General features: G+C 42.7%; 1 protein-coding gene across 1 annotated transcript; it reads left to right on the top strand.

Moving 5' to 3' along the window:
• The first annotated feature begins 6,277 nt into the window (after positions 1 to 6,277).
• bcs1l (BCS1 ubiquinol-cytochrome c reductase complex chaperone) lies at positions 6,278 to 15,893 on the top strand. Its single transcript, XM_088352577.1, has 7 exons — positions 6,278 to 6,770; positions 10,082 to 10,221; positions 10,284 to 10,478; positions 12,125 to 12,188; positions 12,255 to 12,427; positions 15,240 to 15,357; positions 15,425 to 15,893. Exons 1-7 carry the CDS (start codon positions 6,451 to 6,453, stop codon positions 15,675 to 15,677), a joined length of 1,263 nt encoding a protein of 420 aa, XP_088208703.1. The 5' UTR covers positions 6,278 to 6,450; the 3' UTR covers positions 15,678 to 15,893.

Here is a 15,893-nt window from a genome sequence, read left to right as displayed (position 1 = left end):
AAAAGTCTATACAGACCAACTCCATAGGCTCAGAGGTGACTATGTTCTTGAGTGGTGCACGGTTGTGTGGTTCCGGTGTTTTCCCTACTACACAGCGCTGACAGGATTTGACATAATTCACAACATCACGTTCCATGCCATTCCAGAAGAATCGTTGCCGCACCAGAGACAAAGTACGGTTCTGGCCTTGGTGACCTGCTGAGTCATGTAAACCTTGAAGGACTTTCTGTTTCAATGAATCAGGCACCACAAACTGGAAGATTTTCTTGGCCATGTGAGGATCTTTCCTTATTTTGTAGAGCATGCCATTCTGTATGGTGAGTCTGCTCCAATGCTTCAGTAGTTTCATCACACTAGGCGACTCGACAGCTCTCTCACGCCTGGTAGGTCTCTTGTGTCTATGCACAAAGTACATGGTCCTGCTTATTGTGTTGTCCTGTTCTTGTAAACCAACAAGCTGACTCTGTGGGAGTGCCGTTGACTGATCTCCCTTCTGCAGAAGATTGAAGTTGGCGTCTGTTCCCATCACTTGACCCACGCCACCAGTGGACTGAGCACTGAAGACAGCAGCAACCTCTTCTGATGTCACAGAACCATTGGAGCCTGATGGAATTGCCCTTTTTACTGACTCGTCTGATGTCCCAGCACTCTCGTCTACAACAGCGTGACAATTGTTGGATACTCTGAACACCTCTTGCACAGTACTGTTGTTCACCCTGTTGACTTGGTCCAAGAGCGAAGTATAGGGCTCGGTAACAAGGCGATGACCCACACATGACCGTACAAATGGCTCACGGCTCAGAGCGTCGGCTACGATGTTCTTTGGTCCGGGAATGTACTTCAGGTCAAAATTGTATGCAGCTAGCTTCGCTACCCACCGCTGTTCACACGCATCAAGTCTTGGTTTGGTCAAAATGTATGTAAGTGGGTTATTGTCGGTCCACGTGGTAAAGTGTCTTCCTTTCAACCAATGGCTGAATTTATCACATACCGCCCATTTCAAGGCAAGAAATTCGAGCCTGTGTGCAGGGTAGTTGAGCTGGGAGCGAGAGAGCGTCTTACTTGCAAAGGCGACTGGTCTGGCTACTTTTCCACCAGGTGGCAGCTGTGACAGGACTGCTCCAATCCCATCAAAGGATGCGTCGACAGCCAGAATAAACGGCGCATCAAAATCTGGGTGGGCCAGAGTGACACCTGTCACGAGGTCGTGCTTCAGTGTTTCAAAGGCGTTCTGGCATGCATCGGACCAATCTGCAGGCGTCAGCTTCACTTGACCTTTCTTGCGGGCTCTCTTGCGCTTATGCTTGTCACCAGATTCAGATGTGAGCCTGAACAGAGGTTTTGCCTTCGCAGAACATGCTTCAATGAAGCTTTGGAAATACATCACCATGCCTAGAAAAGATCTGATTTTACTAGGGCATGGCGTCTTGCCATCCGACTCCATTAGATCAGTGACTTGTACGTCATTTATCGCTCTCACTTTCTCGGGGTCAGTCCGAATTCCATCCTCACTGATGACATGCCCAAGAAATTTCACAGTCCGTCTGAGGAAAAAACACTTTTTGGGTGCGAGCTTGAGGTTGTGTTCCTTAAGGCGAGTAAACACCATCTGCAGGTGTTGGAGTGCAACTTCCTCTGTGGGGGCAAACACCATCAGATCGTCGAGGTAACATAATAGGCTCATGAAATTCTGATCACCAAATATTGACATCATCATCCTCATAAATGTTGCTGGGCTGTTGCAAAGTCCCTGAGGGAGCCGGTTGTACTCGTGAAGGCCGAATGGTGAGGAGAATGCCGTGTACTTTTTGTCGTCAGGGTGCAAGGGGACATTGTAGTAGCCTGACGTCAGATCCATTGTGGAGAAAAAGGCATTTCCCCCAAGTGCGGCCAAAGCATCAGCTTGATGCGGTAGTGGGTAGGCATCCTTTATGGTTCTTGCATTAAGCCTTCTGAAATCAGTACATACCCTTAGTTCTCCATTCCGCTTCCATATGAGAACAAGCGCAGATGCATAGTCGCTAGTCGACTTCTGAATAATTCCTTTCTCTTCCATCTCGTTCAGAGTCGTCCTCAGTTTTTCATACTGACTTGGTGGTATACGTCTGTAGGGTAGACGGAACGGCTTATCATCAACAAGGTGGATACGATGTACAAACTCTTTGGCCTCTCCACAGTCCATTTTATGGCGAGAAAAGATTGACTCGAATTGTTCGATGATATGAAGGAGCTTGTCTTTACACTGCAGCGAAACCTCACATGACTTCAGGTCAATGTCTTGCAGTCCCAGAGCTTCCAATGCACGCATCATGTCCTCTTCTGACCTGGGTCGGACCTCTTTGCTCTGTACACTCTGCACGTTGCACTTGACCTCCTCTGCATTGGGCAGGTCTTCCGCTGCGATACAAGGAGACACATCTGCAATTTTCCTGTTTCTTCTCAGCACCACAACTCTGTCCGTGGGATTAAAGACTTTAACAGGCACCCATCCATCTCCCCAGAGTGGAGTAACAACTCGTCCGACAAGGACTTGTCTGGGCGCAGCCTTAGATTGGGTTGGCTCAACGACCACTGTGCTGCCCGCTGATGCCCCGGCCAACTCAGGTAACTTGCCCCAAATAACGTACTCGGTCCGTGGATTCAGCGTCACGCAACTCTTGATCTTTACTGTCCCTACCTTGTCTGGAATGCAATCACCTCTCCATCTCTCTGTGTTGGAAAGCATTGACAGGAATTGACTGTGGTTATCGGACAGACCGTTGTCAGGAGTGGAAACTAATCTCCAATAGCCATCAGTACTTTTCAATTGAGTCAAAATATATTTGATGGCATTGCTGCCAAGGATCATCTGTTCTGTCTGGCCTGGCACCACCATTACTGGTATTATCATTTGGCACCCGTAAACTGTGACGCGAATGTCGTACATATCTCTGGGAGAAACTTGGTGTCCACCGCAGCCTACAATGACATAATCATCGGCCGTGTAACTCATCATATCAGGGAATTGCTGCAGGAGGTACTTAGCTGTGTCCTCACTTACTGTACAAGCCATCGACCCGCTGTCCAACAGCGCTCTGAAAGTGGGGCCTTCTTGCACAAGTACAGGTGTGTAAAACAGTTCGTCAGTCTCCGCTATTCTCTGAAACCCCTGAAAGATCAGCTTCTTCGATGGAGGTATCTTGTTGCTATACAACTCATAAATTGATTTATTGTCTTGCATGTCAGGCTTCACATTAGTGGTGGGAGGTATACTCAGTTGATCTGCACTGTTCTCCCCTAAGCGCAGATCAGTTAGTTTCCCTGAGGCAGCGGGACAACTTTCGTCACTGGACAATCACGTCGAGAATGCCCTGGGGCATGGCAGTGAAAGCAAAGGTTTTTGTCTCGGCAATGAGAGAGAGCACTGTGTTCGACTTCTTTGCAAATGATACATGGCTTGGCAGTGAAACCATTTATTCTGGCTCCAGGTCGCCTGGTTGGAGCTCCCCCTCTCTCTTGAAACTGGTTCGAGGTAACACGTATCAGAACTTTCTCCAACATACTAATAACGTCCGTTAGAGAGACATACTGTGGGCTCGAAGTCTGAGGTGGCTCGTGCACGAGGGTTGGACCATGGTTCACCTCAGCTTTGTGTACGGCAATTTCCGCTCTATTCGCAGGTTGTTGTAGGGAATCTGCTTTGTAGCTCTTCTCAGCGTGGTATTCATTCAGCACCTCTAGTACCTCACATGCTGACCACTTTTCGATGGTTTTTGATCTGTAAGTGAGTGCCAGTTCCTTGCATGGGCAGTTCCTAATAAATATGCGAGTAACCTCTATTTCAGGGTTGTCAAATGTTTTGCCCTGCTCTCTCAAGCACTCAGAGGCAAGGTCAGCTGCTCTGTTTAGTCTCAGCCAGTAGTCATAGGGGTCTTCCTGGTCTTTGGGCAAAGTTGAATAAAAGTCAGCTAAAGGGACAGCAGAGTACTTGGTACAGCTAAAGTATTTCCTGAGAAGACTATAAATCATGTCAGGGCGGGTATAGACGTCTATATTACTGTTTCTAATGCTAAACCTAACTACATCTTTAGCTTTTCCTCTCAAATGTATAAGGATTTCCTCTGCTTGCTCTTCAAGTTTCACATCACTCCTTTTTATAAATGTCCTCATTAGATCTTCCCACTCATGTATTGTTATTGAGTCTGAGCCATCCCCAATAAATGACGGCGGTTCCTTAACCTTTCTCTGCGTTACCACCTGACTCAATCTGTTTGCTTCATCTTGTGTGGCAGCAGCGTTAGGAGCTACTATATTATGTGACTGTATATTTGAGAATATGCTATCAGCCAATTTATGTCCTATCTCCTGAATAATATTTGTCATGTGATCAGCTAAACCCTCAGAAATTTCACTCGCGGAATTTGGCGTAGATGTGGGTCTGACCTGAGGTGAAGGTAGGCTAGCATGTTGGTCAGCTGCATTATGGGTGCTCACACTGGAACTTGCCTCTACTCTATGTGTCGCACCACCTGGGGTAGAACTATTATCAGAGGGGATGGGGGTAAACATGCCCCTGCCCCTGCCAAAGTGAATAGGTGTGTCAAATTGTGGAGCTAACACATTGCTCTGATTAAACATGTTTCAAAGATTAACAGAAAAAAATGTAAATAAGTCAAAATCACAAAATAAATCAGCAGCCTTCGTATCACTGTGACACTGCACTGTAATGAGCTAAACAATATCGCTCATGTAACTAAAATTTCAAATACTGTGAGCTCATGTGGCAGGTAGGACAGTCCTCGGTTCGGCGAGTTTGATAGAAGTCACGGGTCACGGCACCAATGTAACCGCGTTGTACGTGTCCCACCAAAGATCCACATTCACGCTGGACTGGATGATGAGGTTTTTATTATTACAGTTCTGCAAATGGATGAGTCACAACATTAGCTTTTTCTGCTGGGTTTGATCTCTTTGATCTCTTTGTAGTACTCTGGTTAAACTGACAAAACCCCGCCTCCTGGTCACATGTTAGAAGCCAAAACCAAACCCCACCCCATACCAGCAGATGGCACTGTTGGACTCAGCATTGCAGGACATTTACCAAAAACTATACACATATTTTAGCAGGAATTTCAATAAAATAAAAGTTATTATTACACCCGTTACATAAAAACAATCACTGGCGGTTCTATACTAAATTGCACCCTGGCCGAGACCCACTTAAAATATTTTGTTCACATCAAAAGTCAAAAGAAAAACAATAATATGTGACTATCCCATACCCGTCAACCTGTATGTTTTGCCGTACAAAGTACGTTTATAATGCATTTTAAGACGTGTACGACGTACAAGAAAATCCGTACAGAAAAACGCAAATTTGTCAATTAATGGGTACCATCCGGTATACACTGACTATGATAAAACGGCAAATCAATTAAGTCAAACGAGTTCGCCGTGGTAGCCTCTATATCGGTATCTTTAATTCCGTATTTGACTGTTAGGGGAAGTGTATTAGTATTTTTAAGGGTATTGAGTCTTGCAAAGCAGGAAAAAGTAAGTGAAGTACCAGTATATCACCACTAGATGGCAAAGTCTCACAGGTCAGCGAAGGGTGCTTGGGCCAAGTCTCACGGGACCTCACGTGATTTAATGAGACTTGCTCAATAAATAATCCTTAATGTCAACAAGTAAATGGTGTCGTGTGAGACTGACATTAATCATCTTTTTTGCAGATGAGGTAAAACAACAACAACAACAACAAAAACTAAAATATATAAAACATATGTGCAACACCCGCTGGAGAAAGACCATCCATCTGGGTACCGTTACACTTTCATCTTTTGTTCTCAATATCCAGTATTTTTTAAATAATGAACAAGAAAACCACATACTATTTAACAGAACAATGTAAAGAACACTATACAGTCAAAAAGGTGTTACGTTTTATTTTATTTTTAATAATAAACAACAAAAGCACGCAATACATAAAAGGAAGAGGAAAAGAAAACCCCAAACTTTTTTAACTCTTTATTAAAAATGTTATCTTTACAAACAAAATTGGCATTAAACAGTCGAATAAGTATACAAAGTTAACAGTTTTCTAAGGGACAGAAAAAAAATAAACAAACAAATAAATAAATAAACAAAAACGAACATACAAATACACAAATAAATAAAATAAATCAAGTAAAAAAATACTTCATGTTCAACTCAACAAAAGAGGTAAATTATTAAGCACATTTTATTTAAACGTGATATGCTTAAAAGAACGACATTGCGTCACTTCCGGGTCCGTCACGATACTTCCGCACTAGTTAATAACATACCGGAGAGTATGTTTACGTTCTTTTTAATATTCTGTTAAAAAAACAACAACTTAATTTGCTCATTGTCGGACAAGAAGCAACCAAAATGATATCTTAAAACAATCAATAGTTGCGTGAGCTCTTCGGTGGACTAAATACAACTGCAATGCCACTGTCAGACCTTCTGGACAGTTTGAAGGACAACCCTTATTTTGGCGCTGGTTTCGGACTGGTGGGAGTCGGAACCGCCTTAGCGTTGGCCAGGAAAGGAGCCCAGGTGGGGATGGTGTTTTTCCGCAGACACTACATGATCACCCTGGAGGTGCCCAGCAAGGACAAAAGCTACCACTGGCTCCTGAGTTGGATCACCAAGCACGCCACTCGAACTCAGCACTTGAGCGTGGAGACGTCCTACATGGCTCACGAGAGCGGACGCGTCCAGACCCAATTCGACTTCCATCCTAGTCCGGGGAATCACGTCATCTGGTCAGGTCCACAAATGCTTACACTCCATCATCCATCCATTATCTGTACCGCTTATTCTCAGTAGGGTCGCGGGGGTGCTGGAGCCCATCCCAGCTGTCTCCGGGCAGTGGGCAGGGGACACCCTGAACTGGTTGCCAGCCAGTTGCAGGGCACACAGGGACAGACAATTCGCTCGCTCATTCACACCTAGGGACAATTTGGACCGGCCAATTAACCTGACATGCATGTTTTTGGAATGTCGGAGGAAACCGGAGTGCCCACGCAAGCACAGGGAGAAAATGCAAACTCCACTCAGGAGGTTTGATCTCATGACTTCATAACTGCCGCACACGCGCTAACCACTGCGCTTCCGCGCTGCCCTACACTACAACATATCAAGTAGAAAAGTGAAAAAACTCATTTGATAAAGTTGATTGGTACTTCATTTATAAAGTGACAGTGTTATACCCCAAATTACTGACACCCAAACGTACCCTGAAAGTATGTATCGAGCAGGGTTGGGTAGGGTTACTTTAACTTTATTACTTTCAATTACTTATGGATTACTCCAATACCAAATATGCTAATAAAAGACAAAATAAACTAAATATGAATAAAATTAGTAAATTTTGTGCAGGCTTGGGGAGTAACGGAATACATGGAGCGGCAAAACTGATGTTGGCAAGCTGGAAGGTTTTTATTTTGTTTCTGTCGCATTTTATGTTAGTTGTGCCGGAGAGCAAAAAGATCAAAGCCAGGAGAGAAAGCTTACCATGTGTTGTGAGTCATAATTGTATTCATATTTAGTTTCTTTTGTCTTTTATTAGCATATTTGGTATTGGAGTAATCCAAAAGTAATTGAAAGTGATCAAGTTAAGGTAACCCTACCCAACCCTGGTATCAAGATACTAATTACTCACGTTGAAGCCGACCCCCTAAAACTATCCGAATATAGCCCCTATCCATCCATCCATTATCTGCACTGCTTATCCTCAGTAGGGCCGCGGGGGTGCCGGAGCCCATCCCAGCTATCTTCAGGCAGTGGGCAGGGACACCCTTAACTGGTTGCCAGCCAGTCGCAGGGCACAAAGAGACAGACAACTCACTCGCTCATTCACACTTAGGGACAATTTGGACAGGCCAATTAACCTGACATGCATGTTTTTGGAATGTGGGAGGAAACCGGAGTGCCCGGAAGAAACCCACGGAAGCACGGAGAGAATATGCAAACTCCACACAGGAGGTTCGATCTCATGACCTCAGAACTGCACACGCACTAGCCACTGCGCAGCTGTGCTGCTCCACATTGAAACCGACCCCCTAAAACTATCCTAATATAGCTTCTGTAATAAATGAAAAAGAAAACGTGTACAACAGTCTGTGAAGGCTTGTCCAATCTTAATAGCCTGCAAACTAACACAGCTGAGACACTCCATATCCATTGTGCCTTCAGACCACTCACAGATTTCCTTCTCCATTTCTGTATAATGTCCAAGATCGTTTCTTGTACATGATTCAATTGTTTGTTTGTACATGATTCAAATTGAATCGTTTCTCCGGCGCCGTCACGAATGGCAGCCACTCCAGCAGCTCCCGTGTTATTTTCGATTGTTCTCAGTTATTTTCGATTGTTCTCAGCTTAGGGATGCTGCTGGAAAAGTGAATTTCCCTTCGGGGATGAATAAAGTATCTATCTATCTATCTATCTATGTTTTCTTTATTCTCCAGGCATAGCATATTGCATTAATAATTTTACAAATACGAAATACCTAAATTCAGCTCTCTTCACCGTATATATTCTGTGCTTACGTTTGCCCACTGATTTCGTTGTTCCCGTATTAACCAGGCCCCCTTCCCTTGCGTTGTCTACTTGCTACTGGTGACATAGAACCAAATATGCACATATAAACTGACCCACTGGTTTCAAATATGGTTTGGATGCAAGTATATACAGTAGGGATTATATCATAGCATTAGTAGGGAGAAATTAAGTCAAGTAAAGTCATGTTTATCTCAAAGGGCTGCACAGATCAAAGACTATTGCAATCTATTACAGACTATTATGACACCATCCCCTCATCTAAGACCTACGTGAGGACAAATAATACACATATTATCAACATAAAATATAGATGATTTATATGCTATAGAGTAGAAGTGTGTTTTAAGCTTAGATTTAAACATTTCCACTGAGGTTGCAGATCGAATCTCAGGGGGAAGAGCATTGTAGACCAGCCTTTTCAGAGTGAAGGCTGCGGACCGGAACACAGGGGGAAATTAAATCTGAAAGATACGAGGGAGCAAGTCCATGCAATTACATGTTCTCAAACTCTGAGCTTGAGACAGCTCCACAATAACTGTATCCAGTTGTATTTTGTTGGTGGATATAAACATGCCCATCCTTTTAGATTGAGGGTTGTATGGTATGTTACTTTGTGAACAAAGGAGAAATGGTTGGAAAACAGATGACATCATAATACAATATCTGCTTTTAAACAGTAGCTGAGTAAAGACACATGTTGAAATAACAGTTGAGTACTGAATTTTATTAATAACGCGTTGCAGTAGTTGTTACTGAGAAAAGCATTGCATTCCAGGAACACGATACTCCCAAAAATGATTACAAGACATGATTTGATGTGACCATAGAAATACTGCTTTCGTCTGCAAAGTCAAAAACAGTTGTTCGTAGGGTCCAATGTGCCTTTTAAGGGTCAGGGTTGCGAGGGTTCCTTTAGGCCAAGTCTGGTTTATCTGTATAGCCCTTTATCACAAGTAGTCTCAACACCCAACCACCCCTGATCTAAAACCTTCATGATGGTAAGGTAAAACTCAAAAGGAGCCGCACGAATAGGACAGCAAGGGCTGATGTGGAAGGCAGGAAAGTAGAGACTGTGTTGCCACGATTAAGGATCGGACATACTGCCTTAAACAAGGTAGCTCAGGAGGTAAAGCGCTCGTCTTTGGATCAAGAGGTCGCAAGTTCGATTCCTGGCTCCTCCATGTAGGAGTATCCTTGGGCGAGACACTGAACCCCTAATGCCCCCGATAAGCAGGCAGTTGCCTTGCATGGCTGACGCTGCTATCGGTGTGTGAGTGGGTAAGTGTGAAGCAGATTGTAAAGTGCTTTGGGAGGTCTTCATTTACTTGAAAAGTGCTTTATATATACATTTACTATCTATTCCCTCTGGGGAGCAAACCCTGACTCAAAACACCGTCACAACCTAGGTGGTTAAGGAATCCATGAACCGGTCACTGTGAACTGTAGTAGTAAAACAATCGTATTGTGAAATCGTTATAAATGCAAACGAATCAAAGTGTGTCTTGTCCAGGTATGGCCACAAGTGGATCCGGGTGGAGAGGACCAGAGAGAAACAGATGATTGACATGCATACGGGAACCCCGTGGGAGTCCGTCACATTCACGGCACTGGGCCAGGACCGAAAAATATTCTTCAATATCCTACAAGAAGGTAAACACTGCAGTCGCCCTCTCACGATGTAAGGTGAGACAATGTTCTGATGGTGTTTTCAGCAAGGGAGTTGGCACTAAAGCAAGAAGAAGGGCGCACGGTGATGTACACAGCCATGGGAGCCGAGTGGCGACCTTTCGGTTTCCCTCGGCGACGTAGACCTCTCTCCTCTGTGGTGCTGGATTCCGGTGTGGCCGAAAGGATTGTGGATGATGTGAAGGAGTTTATCGGGAACCCCAAGTGGTACACAGATCGAGGTATGACATTTGTGATTTCTTTTCAAGTCAAGTCATGTTTATTTGTATAGCCCTTAATCACAAGGAGTCTCTAAGGGCTGCTCAGACCACAGATTACTATTACACCATCTCCTGATCTAAAACCTACATGAGGGCAAGGAAAAACTCAAAAACCTTAACATGAGGAAAATGAAGAAACCTTGAGAAGGGCCCGCACATGAGGTAACCCCCTTCCAGGATGACAATTTAAAAAAAAAAAAAAACCCTGATGCCAGTTTCATGGATCAACAAAATTCTGAACTGACAGTGTGAGCTAAAGAGTATCCAGGGAACTGGAAATAGAAAAATAAAATCCTCATATCCAGCAGATTGCGGAATAAACCCCCAAAATAAGTACAAGAACAACCCTGGAAAAATCTGTTCTATATGAGACCAATAAAGAACCCCATAAATCTAACTTGGAGTGCAGTACAGTGTCCCTGCCTTATGATGACTTTCATTATTGGTGTGGAATAGGATGTACAGCATTTTCCTCACTATATAACATCAACATCAAATGAATGCGGGCCCGAAATGTATAAAATTCAAACTTATATGCCTGTCTGCTATTGGTCGACCTCATACAAAATGCTGGTCTGCTTTTGGGGCTTGTGTCTGATATGCTATTGGTGGAACTACCTCCCGATTTTTTTTATTTATTTAGAATCTTGTGTGCTTCGTAAAGACTGCACATACAAGAATGCATTTTTTGTACTGTATTCATTTGCAATCGGTCCCAAGACTTGGAGTGATGCCAAAATACGATAACATTTGAAACAAGCTTGTTATAATCAAGAAATAGGAACAAGGCACAAAAGTGGTTGACCTCGCTAAGGAATATGGCTGTAACCAATCAACGATTGTGACTATTATTAAAAATAACAAAGTTATTAAAGCAACAATTTCTTCTAAAGGCATGACAATCCTCACAGGTAGAAGTTTTTAAAATCAGATATAGTTTTAATCCAACATCCCGTCCCTCATGCATCCATCCGCTAACTGCACTGTACCAGCTCAAGTCACGTCACACCAGAGTGATGAGTTTAAATTTTTGTAGACCCTGAAAATAGGTTGAGAAGATATCATTGGATTTTGAACTAACTTGCAAGGAGAACCTCAGATACAAAATTCCAACCCTTTCTTTTATTTAAATCCCTTAGGTTACAAAGCTGATTTGCCCTAAAGGGTGAGGCTATCCAAGAACAGCAACATGATTGGCCGATAGTGACAATGACTGATGAAAAATTGATAATAATCAAAGCAACTAACAACAGTGCGCAATAATAGTCAAAACAAAAAACTGGCCTCGTATGCAATCTCCCCTCAGATGTCCAATATTGAAAACAGTATAAACTTATCACAAGATGAATTAAGTTTAATTCATCCTTTACATGCATATTTATTAATAGTGTTATTTAATCATATGCACATATATTACACATTAAGTAGTACCTAATAAACACTATATTTTAATGTTCATGTTTTTGTGTTTGGAATGGATTATCTACCTACTGTAGTTATCTGTACCCCGCTCTATAGCAGTTTTATCCTGCAATCCTCAACTCTGATAGGATTCATGTCGTTTCCTGGGGGTGTGCTTGATTTTATGAATAATTCTTTCCCCACAGGCATCCCTTACAGGAGAGGGTATCTATTATATGGACCCCCAGGATGTGGAAAAAGCAGTTTTATGTAAGTTCTTTTTTTTTTTTTTACCTATTTTTATATATGGATGATTAACACAGGTTTGAATTTCAGCACAGCTCTGGCCGGCGAGCTTGGTTACAGTATTTGCCTGATGAGCTTGAGCGACCGCACTCTGTCGGACGATCGACTTAACCATCTTCTGAGCGTTGCGCCGCAGCAAAGCATCGTTTTGTTGGAGGATGTGGATGCCGCTTTTGTTAGTCGGGAGTTGCTTCCGACAGAGAGTGAGTCATAAATGCTCATAAATCGCAATATTTCACGTTTTACACATTACAAAAGCTGCCCTACTTACGAACGAGATTCCGGATGATCGTTCGTAAGTTGAGTTTGTTTGTAAGTTGCTTCAGTGCTATATTTTGTATGTTTAAGGTTTATATAAGTATGTTTAAGGCTTGTATAAGTAACCTGAATTGTTTTGTTTAAAAAAAACAACATACAATTATATGCTCTATAAAGATACATTAAGTTAAATTGAACTTACTTTTGGAAGATGGGCTTAAAGAGTTAGGCGCCTTCCTCCTCCATGGTAGAAAGTGGCTGAAAAAAAGCGATACAACCATTTTCTCAAACGCATCAAGATTTCTTATTTCACTTTCTTTTCAAAAGAAACAGCTTGCCTCTTCTTTACAGTTTACACACACCATATTGAATGGATGCACAAGATATTTAAAAATAAAAATGTTCTTAGCGCGCTGGAGATACAGTATAGTATGTTTACACACGAACTGGGAAGAGGAAGCCGGATTTCTTCTTCAGGGTGGATGCTGGGTGACCTCTCATAGCGCCACACGCCGGTAGAAACACTACAGTACTATCCTGTACTCTGAAAAACGTGCCCACAATACCAAATCTAACTTAGAGCATTGTCCGGATATTTTTCAAAATCCCCCAAAAATCTTTGTTTCTGCCGTTTTTTCGTAAGTAGGGGAGCACCTGTAGCTTGTGCAGTACAGTACTTTGGTTATTGGTGGCTATGTAGGCTAGCCTTATTATCATATATTGTAATTTTAAGGGATGCATGATAAACACGAAAAGAAAATCCTACCGATACTTATAAAATTCTGCTTCTGGAGACCAACACCATTATTTTTTATTAATTGCATGCTATGTATAGAATAAAATAGATATTTTTTTGTATGAAGCATACACAAAATTAACACATTGTGTTGCCATTAATCCACTCGATTGTAGTTTTGGTTGGGAAACTGCCAATCTAAATCAACAAGCTGCTCATTTTGATCTAATTGGTACTTGCATGGCAGCATGGCGGTGCAGTGGTTAGCACATGTGCGGCACAGTTCTGAGGTCGTGGGAACCTCCTGAGTGGGTTCAAATCCAGCTCCCGGCCTTACTGTGCGGAGTTTGTATGTTCTCCTCGTGCTTGCGTGGGTTTCCTCCAGGCACTCCGGTTTCCTCCCACATTCCAAAGACATGCATTTCAGGTGAATTGGCCGGTCCAAATTGTCCCTAGGTGTGACTGAGCAAGTGAGTTGTCTGTCCTCGTGTGCCCTGCGATTGGCTGGCAACCAGTCCAGGGTGTCCCCTGCCCACTGCCCGATGATTGCTGGGATGGGCTCCAGCATCCCCGCGACCCTACTGAGGATAAGCGGTGCAGCTGATGAGATGAGATGAGATGGTACTTGCATACAAACACGCAGGAGTGCAAGAAAAAAACAGAAGAAGTAAATCCGAAAAATTTACTAAAACTCAATCTTCTCTCTAAAGTTAAGAACAATTACAACTGCTAGAACCATGCGACTGATCATGGCTGAGATCTCCAGTGCCTCACACAAATTACGAAGAGGTAGAAAGGCGACACAACCAAGTTGTGCTATTAATATTCTTAGTGATACTTGGTAAAGGTTTAGAAGCCTGTTACAACTCTTTATGGCTGAGTTCTCCAGCGCCTTGTGCACATTACAAAGAGGTATTGAGGAGACCTGACCACATTTTTCTTTTCTACTTCTATAAAAAAGCAAAATATATTCCAATGAACATAAATATTTAGAATCTTTCTAAAAAGTACTGTCGGCTGATTAGGGCCGAGCTCTCCAGTGCCTTGCACCCATTATGAAGAGGTAGAGAAGAGACACGACCAAATGTATTCTAATGAGGAACATAAATGCTTCAAATCTTTTTTGCTACTAGGGTCGGCTTATACTGGCCAAATTCTCCAATGCCTTTTGCATGTTATTGAGAGGTAGAGTGTAGACGAGAACTATTATTTTTTTTAAAAATCAAAATATATTGTAACGAGAAACAAAATGCTTAGAATCGTTCCAATATGTAGTGTCGGTTGATCATGGCCAAGCTCTCCAGTGCCTTGTGCACATTACGAAAAGGTAAAGAGGAGACACGACCGGATTGTCTACTACTTCTATAGAAAATCCAAATATATTCAAACAAAGAACATAAATGATTAAAATATTTTTAGTGCATAGAATATTGGGGCGCGGTATTAAGTGACTTATCATGTCTCTCTGGTGCCTCTTGCACATTATAAGGAGGTACGAAGGAGACACAACCAAGTTGTGCTCCATCCGGTACTTATATAAAAAATATATTTTAATGAAGAATATGAATGCTTAGAATCTTTCAAACAAGTCATGTATTGAGTATTTTAGCATGGCGTCAAGTGATTGATCATCGGGTCTTTTTTTTCTATGGGGCCAATAACTGCGACGATATTTGGTTGTTCTGAGCCCTATAAGTGTCGTCCCAATAGGTAACGTGCATTCCTGGTAATGTATAAAATATGTGATTATTGTAATTATTATAATTATTGATATCTGACCTATGTAATAAGTATATCTATGAGATTTTGTTATATTAGACACAAGAGAAGAGGATTTGTAAAATGTATTTAATAGGGAAGATAAAGGGGTAGGGAAAATAAACATCTGCTTCTGACTCCCCCTTTTCAAACATGTGACATTATTTTGTTGTTGACTCATTGTTTTTGTCCTGTTTTTATTTTAATGTTCGAAATAAAGTTTTCATTCATTCATGTATGTACTCTTCCCCCCTTCATAACAGATCCGTTAGCCTACCAAGGAATGGGAAGACTGACTTTCAGTGGTCTGTTAAACTCTTTGGACGGAGTGGCTTCGTCCGAGGCCAGAATCGTATTCATGACCACCAATTACATCGACAGGTATTCTTTAAAGAATTCAGACACAATCGTCATCGGTTTTCAACACCGCCTCGATCGTTTCCCGCAGGTTAGATTCGGCGCTGATCCGACCCGGCCGCGTGGATCTCAAGCAGTACATCGGCCACTGCACGCACTGGCAGCTCAGCCAGATGTTCCGACGCTTTTATCCCGATCGGGACGTCTCGGAGGCGGAACGATTTGCAAAGTGCGCCCTGGCGGCTCGGGCAGAGATCAGCGCCGCTCAGGTGCAAGGACACTTTCTGTTGCATAAAACAGACCCTGCAGGATCCATTGCAAACGTCGCCCACATGAAGGAATAAAAGGAAGAAGAGGATTTTGAATGACTCATGACTCCGTGTTTGTAATTGAGGACTAAACATGATCAGGGAAGAAAAGTAAGAACGATCTTACTGCACAAAACTATATTCAACTTCATTTTGTGTGCTTTGAAAGTTTTGAGTGGGACAGCATCCATTCCAAGGCAAGTCCGCTGATGATTTCAAAATAAAAGCTCGATAGAGATTCTTATCCATGCA

This window comes from Urocampus carinirostris, chromosome 14 (assembly GCF_059441175.1).
Source record: "Urocampus carinirostris isolate Australia breed hairy pipefish chromosome 14, RoL_Ucar_1.0, whole genome shotgun sequence".
NCBI lineage: Eukaryota > Metazoa > Chordata > Actinopteri > Syngnathiformes > Syngnathidae > Urocampus > Urocampus carinirostris.
Note: the sequence above shows the minus strand (reverse complement) of the source record. Positions and strands in the feature narration are given on the sequence as shown.